Source organism: Mytilus californianus, unplaced genomic scaffold (assembly GCF_021869535.1).
Source record: "Mytilus californianus isolate M0D057914Y unplaced genomic scaffold, xbMytCali1.0.p SCAF_8, whole genome shotgun sequence".
Classification (NCBI taxonomy): domain Eukaryota; kingdom Metazoa; phylum Mollusca; class Bivalvia; order Mytilida; family Mytilidae; genus Mytilus; species Mytilus californianus.
The window spans coordinates 76,032,096-76,048,673 of record NW_026262734.1 but is presented as its reverse complement, the minus strand read 5'-3'; the positions used below and the strand labels follow the sequence as shown (position 1 = coordinate 76,048,673).

At 31.2% G+C, this 16,578-nt stretch overlaps 2 protein-coding genes, 1 long non-coding RNA gene and 1 pseudogene across 4 annotated transcripts in view; 2 read left to right on the top strand and 2 right to left on the bottom strand.

Annotated features, from left to right (window-relative positions):
- Window positions 1–16,578, top strand: part of LOC127712482 (glyoxalase domain-containing protein 4-like) — a 62,092-nt gene that overhangs the window by 21,936 nt on the left and 23,578 nt on the right. For both annotated transcript variants that reach the window (XM_052218944.1, XM_052218945.1), the window contains one exon: window positions 3,601–3,651. In XM_052218944.1, the coding sequence (XP_052074904.1) occupies window positions 3,601–3,651 (51 nt within the window). The remainder of the gene's footprint in view (window positions 1–3,600; window positions 3,652–16,578) is intronic.
- Window positions 3,660–6,772, bottom strand: LOC127712476 (uncharacterized). The gene has a single exon (XM_052218929.1). It carries the CDS (start codon window positions 6,436–6,438, stop codon window positions 4,759–4,761), a length of 1,680 nt encoding a protein of 559 aa, XP_052074889.1. The 5' UTR covers window positions 6,439–6,772; the 3' UTR covers window positions 3,660–4,758.
- On the top strand, window positions 12,306–13,499 carry LOC127712492 (uncharacterized). The gene is made up of 3 exons (XR_007987100.1): window positions 12,306–12,491; window positions 12,949–13,083; window positions 13,275–13,499. It is a non-coding gene; the product is annotated as an uncharacterized LOC127712492 (long non-coding RNA).
- Window positions 13,614–15,262, bottom strand: LOC127712481 (uncharacterized; annotated as a pseudogene).

Below are 16,578 nucleotides of genomic sequence, written 5' to 3'. Positions count from 1 at the left end.
TTTAGAAGCTATAAGAACTGTTATAATGTCTATGGTTTGAACTCATGTGTGATTGAAGTGTAAATCTCATGTCTTTAGCATTGTCAACTGATGTTGCATTTTTTTCTTCTTGTTGACATTCTCAGTTAATCCCCATTTCGTAATCAGATGTCGTTCCAACACCTTGACGTTTTCAAACATAACTATTATTTTATTAAGTTTTACCCTTGTCCGTCAGTATGTCCATACATTGGTACGTTCGTATGTCGGTATATCTGTACGTCCCGAAAATGGTTTCCGTTCTCTTACTTAAGTTTGCCTCAACCAAATGTTATGGAACTTATAATGAATGCTTATTACCACAAAACACAGATCAAGTTTAAATTTGGTAAGCGTCACTTTTACCGTTCTTGAGTTATGTCCCTTTATAACGTTATATGCAAGCGGGGGCATCATCTGTGTCCCATGGACACATTCCCCATTTATTAAACCTTATTCTATAAGCAATCTGAATACTAGAAAGGTTTTGATTAACTAAAAAAGTAATATATAAGAAATAGAACAGATCGAAGACAAGTTCTTGAATGACACTAAAAGGACTAGGACTTACACAAATTGGGGCTGTATCTATAAATTATATATTCAGTTTCTGTTAATATAAAATAAGAACATGTGGTATGAATTTCAATGAAACAACAATCCACCAGGGACTGAATGCCAAGATGTTAGCAACTATAGGTTTCCATACAACAATGAGCAAACAGAACCAATACCACATATCATTTATAAAAACTACCAACGTATCAAATGGTAAAACCATTTAAATGAGAAAACCAACAACCTAATTAATATATTTGTACAAAACCGTTAAAGAAAAACAAACTTGATATACAGTAACAAATGACAACCACTGAATTAAGGCTTCTGACATGTGACAGGCACATACAGGATGTGGTGGCATTGTAAAACATGCAAGAGGGTGCCCCTTCACCCCTGTAACCTGGTATAATGGTGAAACAGAACATATCAAGGAAAATAATTCAAATTAGAAAACCAGGCCTAATTTATGTATAAAACAATAAACGAAAAACAAGTTATGATAAACAGCAACAAACAACAACCACTCAATTACAGACTTCTGACACTTTGGACAGGCACATACAGAACATATCTTAGCATTTTTGTTAAGCGCATTTGACCAAATTAATAAAAGTTATCTTAGTTTCCTAACTTCTTCTTGTAATTGTTCTCTTCTCAGTGCAATGCATATATATTTTTTTAATTTGCCTTATCATGCTTATTGATATTCCCTTTAAAATTATTATTTCAATAAAAGTTAAACAGAGTTATACCTCATGTCATTTATATACAACATACTTTACAAAAAGGGAAAATTTTTAACAAATACTAATTTTAATTTTAATGATAGTGAAAGAAAAATGTCTACCATGTAGTGAAAAAGGATAATATAGAAACCGAAGAAGGCCAGTGGCCGAAACGTCTTAAAAAATGGTTTATTTACTACAATAGAATACTAGAAAGATACGATAAACTTAAACATTAAGAAATAAGATTACATATATTATTTAACTACAGAACAGCCTTGTACCCAGGTTAAAATTCAGCTTGCTACCTAGAACTAAAAATATTATACAAAAAGAGTTTTACAGGTAATTCATAATACAATTGTTGACTGAATGAGCAAAGCATTCAAAAGGTTCTCCTTCAAAACTAAATCAGCATTTTGGGGGACAAAAGAATCTTTGCAACAACAAGACAGTCATATTAAATCAGCATGTTTATATTCAATACTCATTGAAAAAATATCTTTTAAACTATATTTGGAAAAAAAACCTTACTTGGTACAAAAATGTGGAAGTGATATATAAAAAGCTCACAAGCGCACATTGGTAAAAAAAAAATGCCAATATTTTTGAAACACACTTTAAAATAGAAGCTAAACAACATTTTTATCAATAATATACCGGTACTAACTCCAGACTCCTTATATTATGAAAACTCCAAACTCCTTACATTATGAAAACTTCAAACTCCTTATATTATAAATATAAACATACCCCATGCAGTACTTGCTTTTTTTAACATTCATATAAGACTATGATCATCCCAACATCCCAATCTGATTGAAATATAGATCCTGTAACCACGCTTTGCTTCAAGGATCTGATGACGCTCCATTCTACTTTCAGATTCAGAGATTTTGTTGAATGATACACATCCTCAAACATTTAAAGGCAACAATTTAGTTGACTAATATAAAAATTATCAGAACAGAAAATAGAACCAAGTGTTTCCAGGTCCTTGTGAGCAAAGTGTGTACAAGTCATCTGTATTTTAATCAGATTGTGATCATCCAGTGATCAAATCATATTATAAGTTCACATTATTACTATATATCAATGCAAAATACAGATTTGGAATATCACCATGCACAATAAACAGGAGACTGAAGAATGTTAATAAAGTTTCTTTAAATATAATAAAAAAAAAAAACAGCGATCATTTGCAATATGTTAAATGTAAAACATACAATTTATAAGTCGAAAAGTGTAAATTTACATTTAAGCATAGGAGTCAGCAATTTGTTTCTAAAAAATATATATTTTCCATTAGACATTTCAAGGAGTTTCTTGAACACACGTACAACCTATAACAATTGGCAGAAAAATCTAAATGCTAATAATTTGATATAGACATATGTTATGAGCATGCAAAGTTAAATTAGACAATGATAGAATAGGATGTTTGAAAATGAGAGGATATGATAAATAAATGGTTATGCATTGTACTTTTTAATTTAATTTTTTTTTTAAACTAAGTTGATCTATAAGAGACTTATGACTCATGTTTAATGTCTTTCTTCAAATTTTATAGAATTTAAACAATTATGAATGTTTTCTATCATAAAATTGTCCTGAAGACGCCACCATAAGTGTCGAAACGTGTAGACCAGAATAAAGCATTTCCTTGCAGTAATCCAGGATGTTGTTGTCTTTTTATAGTTTTATTTTCCCGAGGTTTTAAGACAACCACAGCATACTTTGGCATCCATCCTAATTACTTTACCAGCTTTTCCTGTTAGAAGGTGTTGGTTCACTCGATGCATATTTTTAATTTTGAATGTAGTTTAAGAAAAATATTAAGTTTACACAAGTCTTACTACTTGCTTTTTTGGTTCTATTGAAAAGATAAGTACAATTTACATAAAATATAAATGTAATGAAATACAAAATCCTGACAACTAAACAAAATGATGTTATAGACCTTTTCCTAAGAATTTCAAAGCTTTTTTCAATAAGTTCTTTTGAGAGAAAATGCTATATTTTCCCATAATAATGAACATTACTGCAAAATTCTGTGGGGATATATAACATTCATCTTGTGCAAGTCTTTATTTGAAACCAGTCAAAAATTATCATGAACTAAGTTTGATCATGAAAAGGCACTCTAAAAATGCTAAGAGTAAACAATGGCCTATAAATTAGTCAAGCTTTGTTTTGATTTATATATATAAATAATCATATGTATGTTGGCTTGAAATCAGAAATCAGAAATCAGAAATGTTACATATTTTGACACCTTCTTCTTTTCTATTTACAGACCCAGTTAAAAAGGTTACCCTGTCTTCTTCAGACTTGGACAAATCTGTTGGTAAGTAGATAGATAGCATATACTCAAAATTCAAACTTTTAATTAAAATGTCTACTAATAAGCAGACTTCACCAAATATGCCAGACAGTTGGACAAATCAGACACATTTGCTGCTGTTCAGACAGATATAATATGGCCATTTACTTATCCAAATGTCTGGTAGAGAAAAAATTTTGTAACCATTTTCATGTGCCAAAATAAAAATAAAAACCACTTTAAATATATTTTATGTCAACATCATCGTTTTTAATAAAATATAAATATTATTTCCGCCAATTTTTCTGATAAAATTCACGATTTACACTATAAAATTCTTTGAAAACTGTTAAATTTTATGTAAATGGGTAAAGAGTTTTAAACAAAACCAGTATAAGTTATATCTCTGCATTTTAATGATAAAAGATGTTTCTTAAATTTTTCAGTCTAATTGATTAATTTCAATCATATGAACAATTGAAATTTGTCCGACTAAATGTCTGACAGTCCATTGATCAGTTTGGCGAAGTCTTGAGTAAGACCTTTCTATGGAAATTCACTCCAACTGCTACTTAATTGTTCAGTAATCAGACAAATTTACTTTTTAAGACACTGTATTTTATATCCACTGTAACATGAAATGAAATTAGATTACTACTCCCATCCAGGAGAGGTATCTGTCTTTAAGTTTTTCACCAGACCAAAATATAAAGGTTTGTTTTTTGGGAAAAACAATGAATGGCTCACTAGGGACAGTGATTTTAAGACTCAATAATGCCAAATCAAAGATTTATCCAAACTTAAGTATATACTTTGTAAAATATCAATACGTCTGATATTTAAACAATTGTCACTTATACATACACAGTGAATGAATATATAGTAAATGAAAATTACTCATATTATGAAATTGTGCCTCCTAAGCACTTCCCTGGATTTACCTCAACCCTAAACATATGAAAGCCTAGGATGTATAAATAGATAGAAATGTTGTAAATGTTTTTTGGCCTGCTTAGTTAAAGCATCTACTTTTGTAAGTTTCGGAATTTTCTAGTCTGATATTATTGTTTATATGGACTTAAACTCTATTGGAAGAAGAAAACAAAGTATATGCTGTAAATTATTTCTTTGTTAGTACTCATAGAAGTTAACTTCATAAAGTTTAGCTATGTCTGAGCTATCATCTACGTTGCTGCATCCAATATAGAGTTGTCCATCTGTACAGAAAGCCAGAGACATTGGATACAGTATGCCTATATCTTCAGTCTTGTAGTGTGTAATGTAGTTTCCATCACTATCAAGGATGTGCAGTAAATGACTTTTGAGGTCTGAAGCTATTATATTGTCTCTTGGGGTTATTGCTATTCCACTACACCTGAATGGATGCTTTGTATCAATATCTTTCCTTCCTTCATAAGTATTTATAACTTTCCCTGCAGTTCCTAGAACTATAATTTTGTATTTGTCTGCTTCCGTATCAACATCAAGAACACAAATGTTGCCACTATCAGTACTAGTTACAACCAATGGACATTTGAAGACAGGTTTGTTATCACTATCATGTTGATAGATAGCTTGCTGCTTTCCCTTTAGATCCATAACAATGACAGCTGCTCCATTGTCATTTGCCACCCCAACTATCATTTTCTCTTTAGTAATATGGATAGAACATGCCTCAAAAGGTGCAATATATATGGAGTCAATTACCTGATTAGTTCCATTGCTTATCTGTTTTATTCTAGAATGCTCTGTACAAAGAAGGAGGTCATTGGAATTATTAACTGCTAATCCATAAGCCTCTATATTAGATGTGTGTAATACTTTCAGATGGTTGCCTTCTAGTTTGACTTTCTGCAACAAGGAGGATTGAGGATCACTTAGCCATAATGAATTATTGGTATCTGCTGAAATCAAACAAATCTGTTTTAATTCTGTTTGAAATTCCTTTGATGTTTCAAGCATTATTTCAAAATTTGGAATTTTCTTCATTTTCTGCAATGATCCAAAATTTGACTGTATAATCTCCCCTGAAGCAAATTGGGTAACTATATAATCTGGTAATTTGATTGATCTTAAATTCATTTTATCTAATGTTAAGTTTTCAATTTCTTTGAAGAATGTCGCTGCCTCTGTAGTCCTTGAAATATCTCCTAGTTCAGTAGATTGCTTGTTGGTCTCTAATTTCAACTTTTGTATGTTGTCTTTACCTTCATCATATGCTTTTATTGAACTTTGATGAATTTGATCAAGATCAGAAATAAGTTTTTCTGAAAACATAGCAACTTTTTTAATAAGAGATGTCTTTTGAGCTAGAATATCCTTTTTTGCCTTATTATAACTTTCTGATTTACTTTGGTTTATTTTTTCCAATGTAAGTTCATCCTCTTTTAACCTTCTTTCATTGATTTTCACTTCTGTTTGCTGCTTTCTAACATTAATCATTTTCTTTTCATAAAACTCCTTTATTTCTCCCATTTTATGTCCATTATGTTTTGTTGAAACACAAGTTGCACAAACTAAGTAATTGCAAGCTTTACAAAATAAACAATAATCTTGACCTTTATGTTTTATACATGGAATGTTGGAGAAATCTATGTTTGTCTCATCTCCTTCAGCAAAGAGACTGATCTCTTTTATGTCACAAATCCTATGTTTACCAGCATTTTTAAATTTTGGATGTATTTTATATCTACATGCCTGACACATCAGGAGGTTGCAGTCTTGGCATTTCCATTGGATCTTAGGGTTACTTTCACAGAGTTCACAATTTATTGGGAACTGTCCCTTAGGTATGGACTTTGAAAATGCCATCGTCTGTAATATTTGGCCTCTTTATTCACTCACCTAAAAAAGAGTTGTAATGAAATGACTTTTACTGGTATAAAATACTCATTTATACAAAACATTCAACTAGAAAATTACACAGATAACTATGATTGGTTACTGATTGAATTTAAAAGTGTAAGTTCAAATTGTCAATATATGTTTTATAGGATTGTTTTTATACCCCAAGCAACAAAGTTGTGGATGTTATTATGTTTTTGTCTCATCTGTCCATTCTTTTGTCTCTCATCACACTTTCTTGTCACCATACTAGCACATTCATTTTTGTCGAGCCTGCAACTTTTGTTGCAAAAGCGAGACATAGCCATCCTACATTCCGTCGGCGTATTTGTCGTCGTCGGAGCAGTGGCGGCGTCCACAAATATTCACTGTGTGGTTAAATAACTTTCTTACACTATTCTGCATTTCAACCAAACTTGGACAGAAGCTTGTTTATGATCATGAGATAGTATCCAGAAGTAAATTTTGTAAAAAAAAAATCCTGTTTAACCGTATTTTACTCAAAAATGGACTTAGTTTTTCTGCCAGTTAACATTACATTCACTCTGTGGTTAAAGTTTTTCAAATTTTAATAACTTTCTTAAACTATCCTAGATTTGTACCAAACTTGGACAGAAGCTAGTTTATGATCAAAAGCTAGTATCTAGAAGGAAATTTTGTAAAAATTTATTTCCTGTTTTTCCGTATATTACTTATAAATGGACTTAGTTTTATTCCAGTTAACATTACGTACAGCCTGCAGTTAAAGTTTTTAAAACATTTATTAGATTCATAAACCCTCTTGGATTTTTACCAAACTTGAATAGAACTTCTTACAATCATAAGATGGTATCTAGAGGAAAATTTTTAATATTTTTTTACCCATTTTTGTTGAGCCTGCGACTAACAGCAAAAGTAGGCGAGACACTGGGTTCCGCCGAACTCTCACGAATTTTTTGTCAGATCCTCTTCAATTATGAATGAGGGAAATTCTAATCAGCAAAATCATGGATGAGTTCAATAATAAGAAAATATGATCAAGAGAACCTTTCATGAGGAGGACTTGTAAAAATATTCTGAATTAATTTTTGTTGCAAAGATACAGCCTTCAATTCATATCAGATCCTCTTCACATTTATATGAAGATCTCAACTTATCAGAATTTAGATGAGTTTGATAATCACCAAAAAAAAAAAAATTCGGGACCATTTTGTTGGAGAAGGACTTGTAGAAATATACCATATCAATTCTCTTCAATAGGATTGATCCGTTATTTCACATACATGACAACTCAGTCACAATGACAGGGATTTGGGAAGAGAACATTTAAAAAATATACGTATACCAAAGATTGTCTCTAATAGAGGAGAACCTTTATTAAGCTGAACATTGCTATCATACTTCTTTATTTTGTAACACTTCTCACTATTAAATGGCATTTAGGTTACATTAAACCAATGTATTTTTTGTTTCAATAACTTTAACAATTGAATAAATGATATTTAACATCAACATTTTTTGTTAAATAAAAGTTGTCTCTATGTATATGTGCATGGCCAATTTTATTTGCTATAATCAACGTAAAGAAGCATTACCTGTCAAATTCATGTTTACCACAATTCTCATATTTTATTTATAACGTACTAAAACATATATCCAAATTATCTAAAGTCTAAAAGAAACAATTAACAATGCATGGGCTTGCTGTAAATTGTATCAGCATTTCATACATATTTTAGGCCAGATGCCATCTAATTATCCATTTATTTTTCTAGGTCTGTTTGATTTCATGTTATAGGTTAAAAAATATATGTAAATCATGGTTTTACCTGTATAAGAAATTAAGAATAAAGTTTTATACGTCTGTTTACGAGACGTATTATGGTATACTGTTGTCCGTCTGTCGGTCCGTCGTCAACATGTCGGACAGTAACTCAAAAACCCTTTCACCAATTTCATGAAACTTTGGTGAATTATTTATATCTATTGACGTAAGCTCCCTTTTGATTTTAATAAATTTTAGATTTTCAATTTCCGAGTTATGGCATTTCTTAAAAAATGCAGGATTTTTCCAGTTTACAGACTATAACCGAAAAAAATTCTTTGACCAATTTTCATGAAACTTTGGTGAATTGTTTATATATTGACATAAGTTCCCTTTTGAAATTTAAAATTTTCTGATTTTACATATTGGAGTATTGGGACTTTAGTCATAAAAAAAGGGGGGATTTTCCAGTATTTCGGACATTAACTCAAAAATGCTTTTAGTAGTTATCATGAAACTTTGGTGACTTGTTTATATCTATTGAAATAAGCTCCCTTTTGTTTTTTATAAATTTCTGATATGACATTGCAGAGTTGTGAAACTTTATTAGTTGAAAAATTGTCGAAAACTGTCCAGTTGGCGACGGGCATATAATGCGCTCATGGCGCAGCTCTTTATTGTGAGATGGGTCAGTCAACGAAATAGTTATTCCTAGTGTCTTCTGTTTTTTCACCTTTCAATGTTGACATAATGAATGAACATGCTGACCACCACATGCTAAATACATGCCCTGCCCATCTCGTCCAAATTTGAAGTTAAAGGTTACATAAATACGGATTCTAATGAGTTGATTTATTGACTTGCAAGTCAGTAATACAACAGTGATATATTTTAGTTTATTTTGACAAAATTGAACCAAACTGACTGCTTAGTATAGCGAAATATTATTTCTTTATTCTGCTTTTATAAATGTTTAAAACAAAACAAAAAATATTTTATTTTTTTGTCCAATTCATATAGCTAATGCCCCTTTAACTAAATTTATTTCTTGTAATTAGTCTACATAAATAATAGACTTACTGACCAGTGAGGGTTGTCCTGGTAAATCATATTGAACCCATTAGTTCTGTTACCAGTAAATAAACTTTGGGTAAGTGATCAGTTATGAACCATTTATCAATCATTCTTCAGTCTGAGCATGGAAGTACTGTAAATTCAGAAATTATTGCGTGCATTTATTATTGCGATTTTGTCATTTTAGACTAAAATGGGATTTTAATTTTTGCGATATTGAGAAAAATCCTGTTTAATTCATATAAAAAATTTCAAAATGCTAGTTTAAACTATTGCGATTATAACCCTGTTGCATTTTTCGCAATAATTAAAACATCGCAATAATTTCTGAATTTACAGTAATATTTAAAAGGAATAACAACGACTAATTAGCATGTATTAATGGCATGTAGAGCTCTGTACTAAAGTCATACGATTTTATCCAATTATAGTCTCAGCAGTAAGACCCCTTTTGGTTACTATCTGTGATACCGCGGTTCTAAAATAGCATCTGGAATTTCTTATCAGTCACATGGTTTTATCGAGTCCGGTAATTATAGCGCACCTGTGGGAAATCCCTAGTTTATTAATAACAAGGTAGCGCTGTATCACATAGAACTTCTACCTTTAGAAAGAAATCGAATGGTGAAAAAAACTTGAAAAACGGACGAGAATTGTATAAACTACAACAGCTTAACATGGTAAGTTGTAATTATTTTTGCATATTTTGGCTTTTTACTGTTTGTTTTAAACTGATTTAAAAGCATTTTCCGGTTGAAAGCGGATCTCAAGTAAAAACAGGTAATAAAGATGATGCGATCAGGGTTCACATGATGTATAACAAAATAATGTAGACAGATCTAGACATATGATATTTTACTGTTGAAATGTTCCAAGTTTATTGAGCATTAGAAAAAATATTAACTTTCAAATAATTTAGACTTACATGAAATAAAAGTCATAAAATACTTTATTGAAACATGAAATTAAAATGGTTAGTGGTGCTACCGTATTAAAATTTATATAAATTTAAAAAAAAAAGTTTTGATAACATTAACACATTTCAAGAAAGAGAAAAACAATCAAACAAAGAGAGCATGACGCTATTTCTATCGGCAGTTTTATTTTTAGTGAGTCATTTTAAATTTTGTGTACAAATTAAAAGAGTATAGTAATTGAAGGTTAAAGTTGTTTTAATTGATCAGATGATAGTGTATAGAAGACTGTTCAATACAAGGTTGTTTATAAGGCCATGAAAGTAGTATATTAATTTTCATTCTACTTCCATGTTAAGGCATACAATTTGTAAAATTATCTTCTTAACTTTTAGAAATGGAGTTTGAATTTGACTGCCGTTTATGTGGAAAATTAGAAAAGAAGACCACACATCGTCATTTGCCTTGTGAAAAATCAAATCACGCAAGGGACATTAAACTAACATGAAATATTGAAATTGAAAATGATCCTCCTTTTTTTCAAATTTCATATGTGAAAGCTGTCAGCTTAAATTAGTAAGATGGAGAAAAGACGTTAATAAGAAAAAGAAAGTCAAAATCAACATTGAGGTAGTGGCAATTGAATCATGCGACAGCTTGTCCCAGTCACAAGTGAAAACAAACAGTACTTGGTAAGGTATTGAATCATTGGCAAACGAATTAGGATGGGTTTCTAACATTCAAGATGGTTCAAGATGTTTTATGAAATTGCAGGAGGATAAAGTTCTTTTTAGCATATTTATTGACTCCGACCTGAACTGCAGAATCATAGTCTTAGAAAAAGTTGTTAAATTTGAAAATATTCTTAAGATAGCACAAGTATCAATGATGCATCAATTGTTGAAAAGTTGACGAAGAAAATTACATGTATGAAGATTTGCCCAGAAAACAATGACTTTTCTGATATTTGTCGTTATCGGTATCCTAACACATGTAACACACTAGCAACATTTAGAAACACAGAAGATATATTATTAGCATCTGAAGAAAATTTAGCACATGGAACAACAATACGCACAGTTGCGTGTGGTATGTTATGTGATAGCCAGCAAGAAAGATGTTCAAAATGTCAAGTTTTCCGGCCAAACCTCTTCATGCAACGTAGAAGAATGAAAAACAATTCATCAGAAACAAAGCTAAAGCACAGACTTGATTACATGACAACTGGTCAGTTGAAAGAGAGAGTATTGAACTCAAGGGATGAAATAAGAAGTCTTAAAAGAAAAATGGACAGTCTAAAAGAACAGTTATCTAAATACTGCGACAAGTTAGGAGTGAAGTTGGACGTTGGAATTTCAGAGTCTTTTGTAAGCATAATGAAAAAAAATAATGACATTGCGTTATCAAAATTTAAAGAAAATAGTCCACAATACATTCTTTGGAAACAGCAACTAGAAGCGGCAACAAAGTCAAATCTGAAGCAAATGAGATGGCATCCAACTTTGTTAAGGTGGTGCATAGCTTTGCATTCAAAATCTCCATCTGCTTACAGAATGGTTAAGAAAAGCAACGTACTAACACTTCCACATGAGAATACACTCCGGGATTATACAAAGTTTACTAGTACAGGAAGTGGCTGGAATACTGACGTGATCGACAGAGCTTTACTGGACTATAGCATCTTAGATGACCCCCTGAAACAGAATATTTCGTTGCTGTTTGATGAAGTGAAAGTGAAGTCTGGACTTGTATACTGTTCAGAATCAGGTCACAGATAGTAACACTCGTGGAAGGCGATATCCATGGAATGGGTTTGCGGCTTCTTCCTCGGATCACTTATGAACATCTTCATCTAACGCCAACTTTGAGAATGAGAGTCAAATTAGCAGTACAGGTTAGTTTTTGTTTTTTATATACTAGTACTCTGTACTAGTGCATGTGGTAAAAAAATATTAAACTCCAAAGAGACAATAGACATTTGGCCTTTTTTTAAATACAGAATAGGAAGGAAAATTATATTTATTTTATATACATATGGTCTTTTAAATATCAGTATTTTAATTTCAGTTGTGTTTTATTTCTGTTATAATTCTTTTCAGATTCATAGCTCCAGCGTTGCAAATGCCCTACAGCTCAAAGGCAACCCAGAAACTGAGTCAACACAACTTTTCATAAGAATGTTTGATAAATTTTTCGATTGCCTGAATGTGTCAAATACCAATTCAGGCATCTTTCAGAGGAAACCAACTTGTGCACCATACACTGATATCAATGATTGGAGATTTAAGGTTTGTATAAATGTTCTTAGTACTAAAGAATTAAGTTTTCTTTTGATTTGTGATATACTAGTAGACCCTGAGATCTTAAAAGCTCTTTCAAAGAAGTTAAAATGTATCATTAGACTTAAGAATACATGTACATACATTGTACCCAGGATCCAAATGAAAATAAGGAGATGTGGTATGGTTTGCAATGATCCACCTATCCATTGTGGATGCAGTAATATGGCTCTGAATCTCTTCAACAATAAACAAAACTCATACATATGGTAGGAAGCTTTTAAAGGCTTCATGTCATGATTATCGTAAGATAAAAATACTTATTGTCATGCTTTTCGTTTTTTCTGTTTTGAATGTTGTCTCATCAGATTTTACCTACATTTTGTATAGTCATATCTATAAAATTGTTTTAATGAAAAAAACTTGCTTAGCAAAATAAGTTTTGCATTACTTTTTTTTGCAACAGTGGCTAGAGGAGGATTTCCTAAAGTTTCTAGCCAGATGGGAGCAAGAAGGAGAAATTCAAGCAAATCTTAGTAAAAAGGAAAAAAAAAAAAACTTTGCCTTAGCAGGGTAACCCTTGAAGGACTGAGAATAACGGGTAAATTCTTATTTTTGAAAAAGTTTATTTCAAATAATTTATCATTCTTTTACATTGCAGATAAATATTATCTGAATAATTGTGCTAGGATTAAGACAAATTTTGACTGTTTTTATGGTTAGTTAATATGTTTATTGACCTCATCACTATAAACAAGGTGAAATTAATAATTTTACTCATTTCTTTTTCAGTTAACTCATTTGTGGAGTTGGGAAAGCAACTGCTTCTGCTGCCAAATGTTCGATTCCTGTTGAGCGAGAAGTTTAACCAAGATCCACTTGAGGAATACTTTTCAAAGCAGAGGGGCATGGGAGGATTTTGTGATAATCCTACTGTTAGGCAATTTCAAAACAATGCATTAAAGTTGCAAGTTGCAAATGCTCCTGCAGTAATGGCATCTACAAGAGGAAACTGTCAGACAAGACAAAACACACAGCCGATTGAAGCACCATTAAGCAAACGGAAACACAACAGACATTGATGTATATTTTATAAGAGTGTTTAATTTATAACATAATTCATATAAGACATCGGTCTTAATTTTATTTCATATAGCTACAAAATGTACAACAATATTTTGAGGTTGTTTAATTTTCCTTATTTAATTCTTTTCTCATACTTTTTTGTGATTTTCGTGATATTGAATTCTCTTGTTTTTTCTTAATATACATTTGCAAATGCTTTCAGTCTAAGATTCACCCAGCTTGTAATAAATTTATTAAGAAGATATAATTTAATGTCATCACTCTCTGTTTGCGTCATCAATTCCATAAAAGCCTGGTTCACTGACTCACTATCCCCAATCTGCTGGTGGAGCTCATCCTTTGTGACATGCAGACTTGAAGATGCTCTATTTAAATTGGAGCGAATAATGATTTCCATTTCTTTAAAAAATATGTAGACAGGATCACTTACAGAGAAAAGTCCACCCCTATTAACAAGGATAAGCCATTCTTTTGTATAGGAGAGTAAATTTCTTGTGTCAACTTCAGATTCAGAAATCTTAAAGTTTTTGATAATGTCCCAACACTGTGCATACATAGGATTTCTTTGATATTTTGCGAAATGACGTGATAACTTTCTACATATATATCCTGCAGTAAATCTTAAGGCCTGTTCTTCAGATTCAGTAATGGTCAAAACAGATGTTTTTTCTCCTGATGTTGAAGGAATAGGGTGTCGTTTCTTCATAAGTTCCTGAAACAATTGTTGTAGAAGAAATTGCAATACTAATCTACAAATTCGGGTTGAATAATTTTCAATTTCTAAGTTGTCCATAAAACTTATAAATGTCAATTTTATGTCTGCAGACCCTCTAATTTGATGGAAGGATGCAGCTTTTTTTTCAAGTCGTGTTGAAATTTGCTGCTTACTGTTGTCGCCTTCAATAACAGATGGCCAAATATGCTGAATTAACATTTCACAATTTTCATTTGCTGCATTACTGTTTTCCAATTTTTCTACAGTTACGGTCAACATATCGTTTGTCATTGGGTTTACAAAACGACTCTGAACTTATAGTTTTTAAAGTATCAAGCACAACTGTCTTGGCACTTTCTTTAGCTTTCTCTAATGTGAATGCTGGAAAAATAGAAACATAAATAATAATTGGCATAGATAAAGGCTGAAAAGTCAGAATGATAATCATTGCTACAGAAACGAGATCTAGGTGTCCATCGTTAAAGACTATATATTGCCAGATATCAATGATTATTTTTGTCCTTGGGTTGTTGTCTCATTAACATACATTTTGTACACAATGTACACAAAATATCCCTTTCTTCAATAATACATGCAAATGTATTATGTTGTATGTTTTATGTCCAGTGGCAAATATTTCATGCATATTCCGGACAAAGAATACGAAAGGAAGGATCTACTTTATCGGTAAACCATATACAGTGTATAGGGCTAAAAATTTTGGACTACCAGTACCTACTTAGACTTTACAAGGTGTGGATGAATATCTAGATAAGCCAAAAAGAAGGGTTTTACTGTCCAATTAAAGTCATATCGATGACGTAAAAAAAAGGCAAAAATTATTTCCTAAACACTTCTTCCCAAAATGAAAATGTACCGTAAAAAAACATTTTTTTGGACAATATTATAGCAGCTTACCATATTCCTTTACAGTATTCCCGGACTTAGTTTTTTTTGGTTTGGAAGACTTCTTTTCTTTTTCTGAAAATTAAAACAAATCAAACATAAAAAAATTGAACATTTTGACAAATGCTCAAAATATTGATTTGCCATAAAATTTTCATATATTTTATGGGTAATAAATAAATTTGATATTTGTCATCCCGTCAATTTATATCAATTTACATTTTAACATGTATGTTTTAAAGAACAATGTTACAGTGTGTCAATATTCTAAATTTTAACTTATATTATTCATAAAAAAGTATTAGATACTAATAAATGATATAGCAGGCTATTATATAAAACTATGATTCCTGTATCAATGTTATACAATGAATAAAACACTTTACAATTTATTCGTCTTTGATGTCTACATGTAAAAAATAAGTGTTTGCCAAATATGTATTCTGACACACATGTATGCACAGAATAAAAAAAACTTTTGTAAAAATTAACATACCCTAGACTACAATTGGTTTGTCATGTCCAAGACACTCATAACACACCCAATCTGAAGGTCCGTCATCTATTGAAACATTTAATCCAACACAGCGTATATGGTAAAACTTAATTTTACAGTCTGGACCCTCACATTCTATTAAATCAGCCACTGCATCTGATTTGCAATGGCAATAAACTTCGGTTTCAGTTTCCGAAGTTTCAAAGTCATCAAAAATTTCATCGGGAACGTCCTCCATCTTTACAAACTATAGTTTTTTTTAAACCGTTATTGATGGTTTTCAAAGATAACTTCAGACAATTTTGACTTCCTTAGTTTTTATGACAACATCCGGTTTGTTCATATATTTCCGTGAACACGACAATAACTGGAAAGTGTCAGTGATTTGATCTATCACATGCCGAGTAGTCAATTACCATGCCATATATTAAACCAATTAACGAGTTATCGAAAGATGGGCGGTAAAGCAGATGAAACCTTTGAAGTGACGATGTTGTTATTCCTCTCAATATTACTTCCATGGTCTGATAAAATCCTGTTGAACAATAATGCTTAGCAGTTTTAGCTTTGTAGGCTATGTTATTAGAAAGACAAAAAAAAAAAAAAAAAAGAAATTCACAAGGATCTATATTACTAAAATATACATCCTTGCTGTCAGTAATAGGCTATTGGGAGCTATTTGTTGAATGCTTTACAGTACAGTCACATTTTATTTGTTAACTTCTAATCTAGTTTCTTGAAGATGTCACTGTCTCATTAACAACTGCATCACATATATACTACAGGAAACTGACCTTTACATTTAGACAGTAAAACACCATTCTCTACAATAAGTCTGCCCATTTTAATTCCTGCTATTTAAAAGCACAAATTATAAATGTTTACCTCTGACA

Excerpts from the sequence above, each read along its gene's own strand:
- LOC127712476 (XM_052218929.1), bottom strand. The coding sequence starts at position 6,438 with ATGGCATTTTCAAAGTCCATACCTAAGGGACAGTTCCCAATAAATTGT.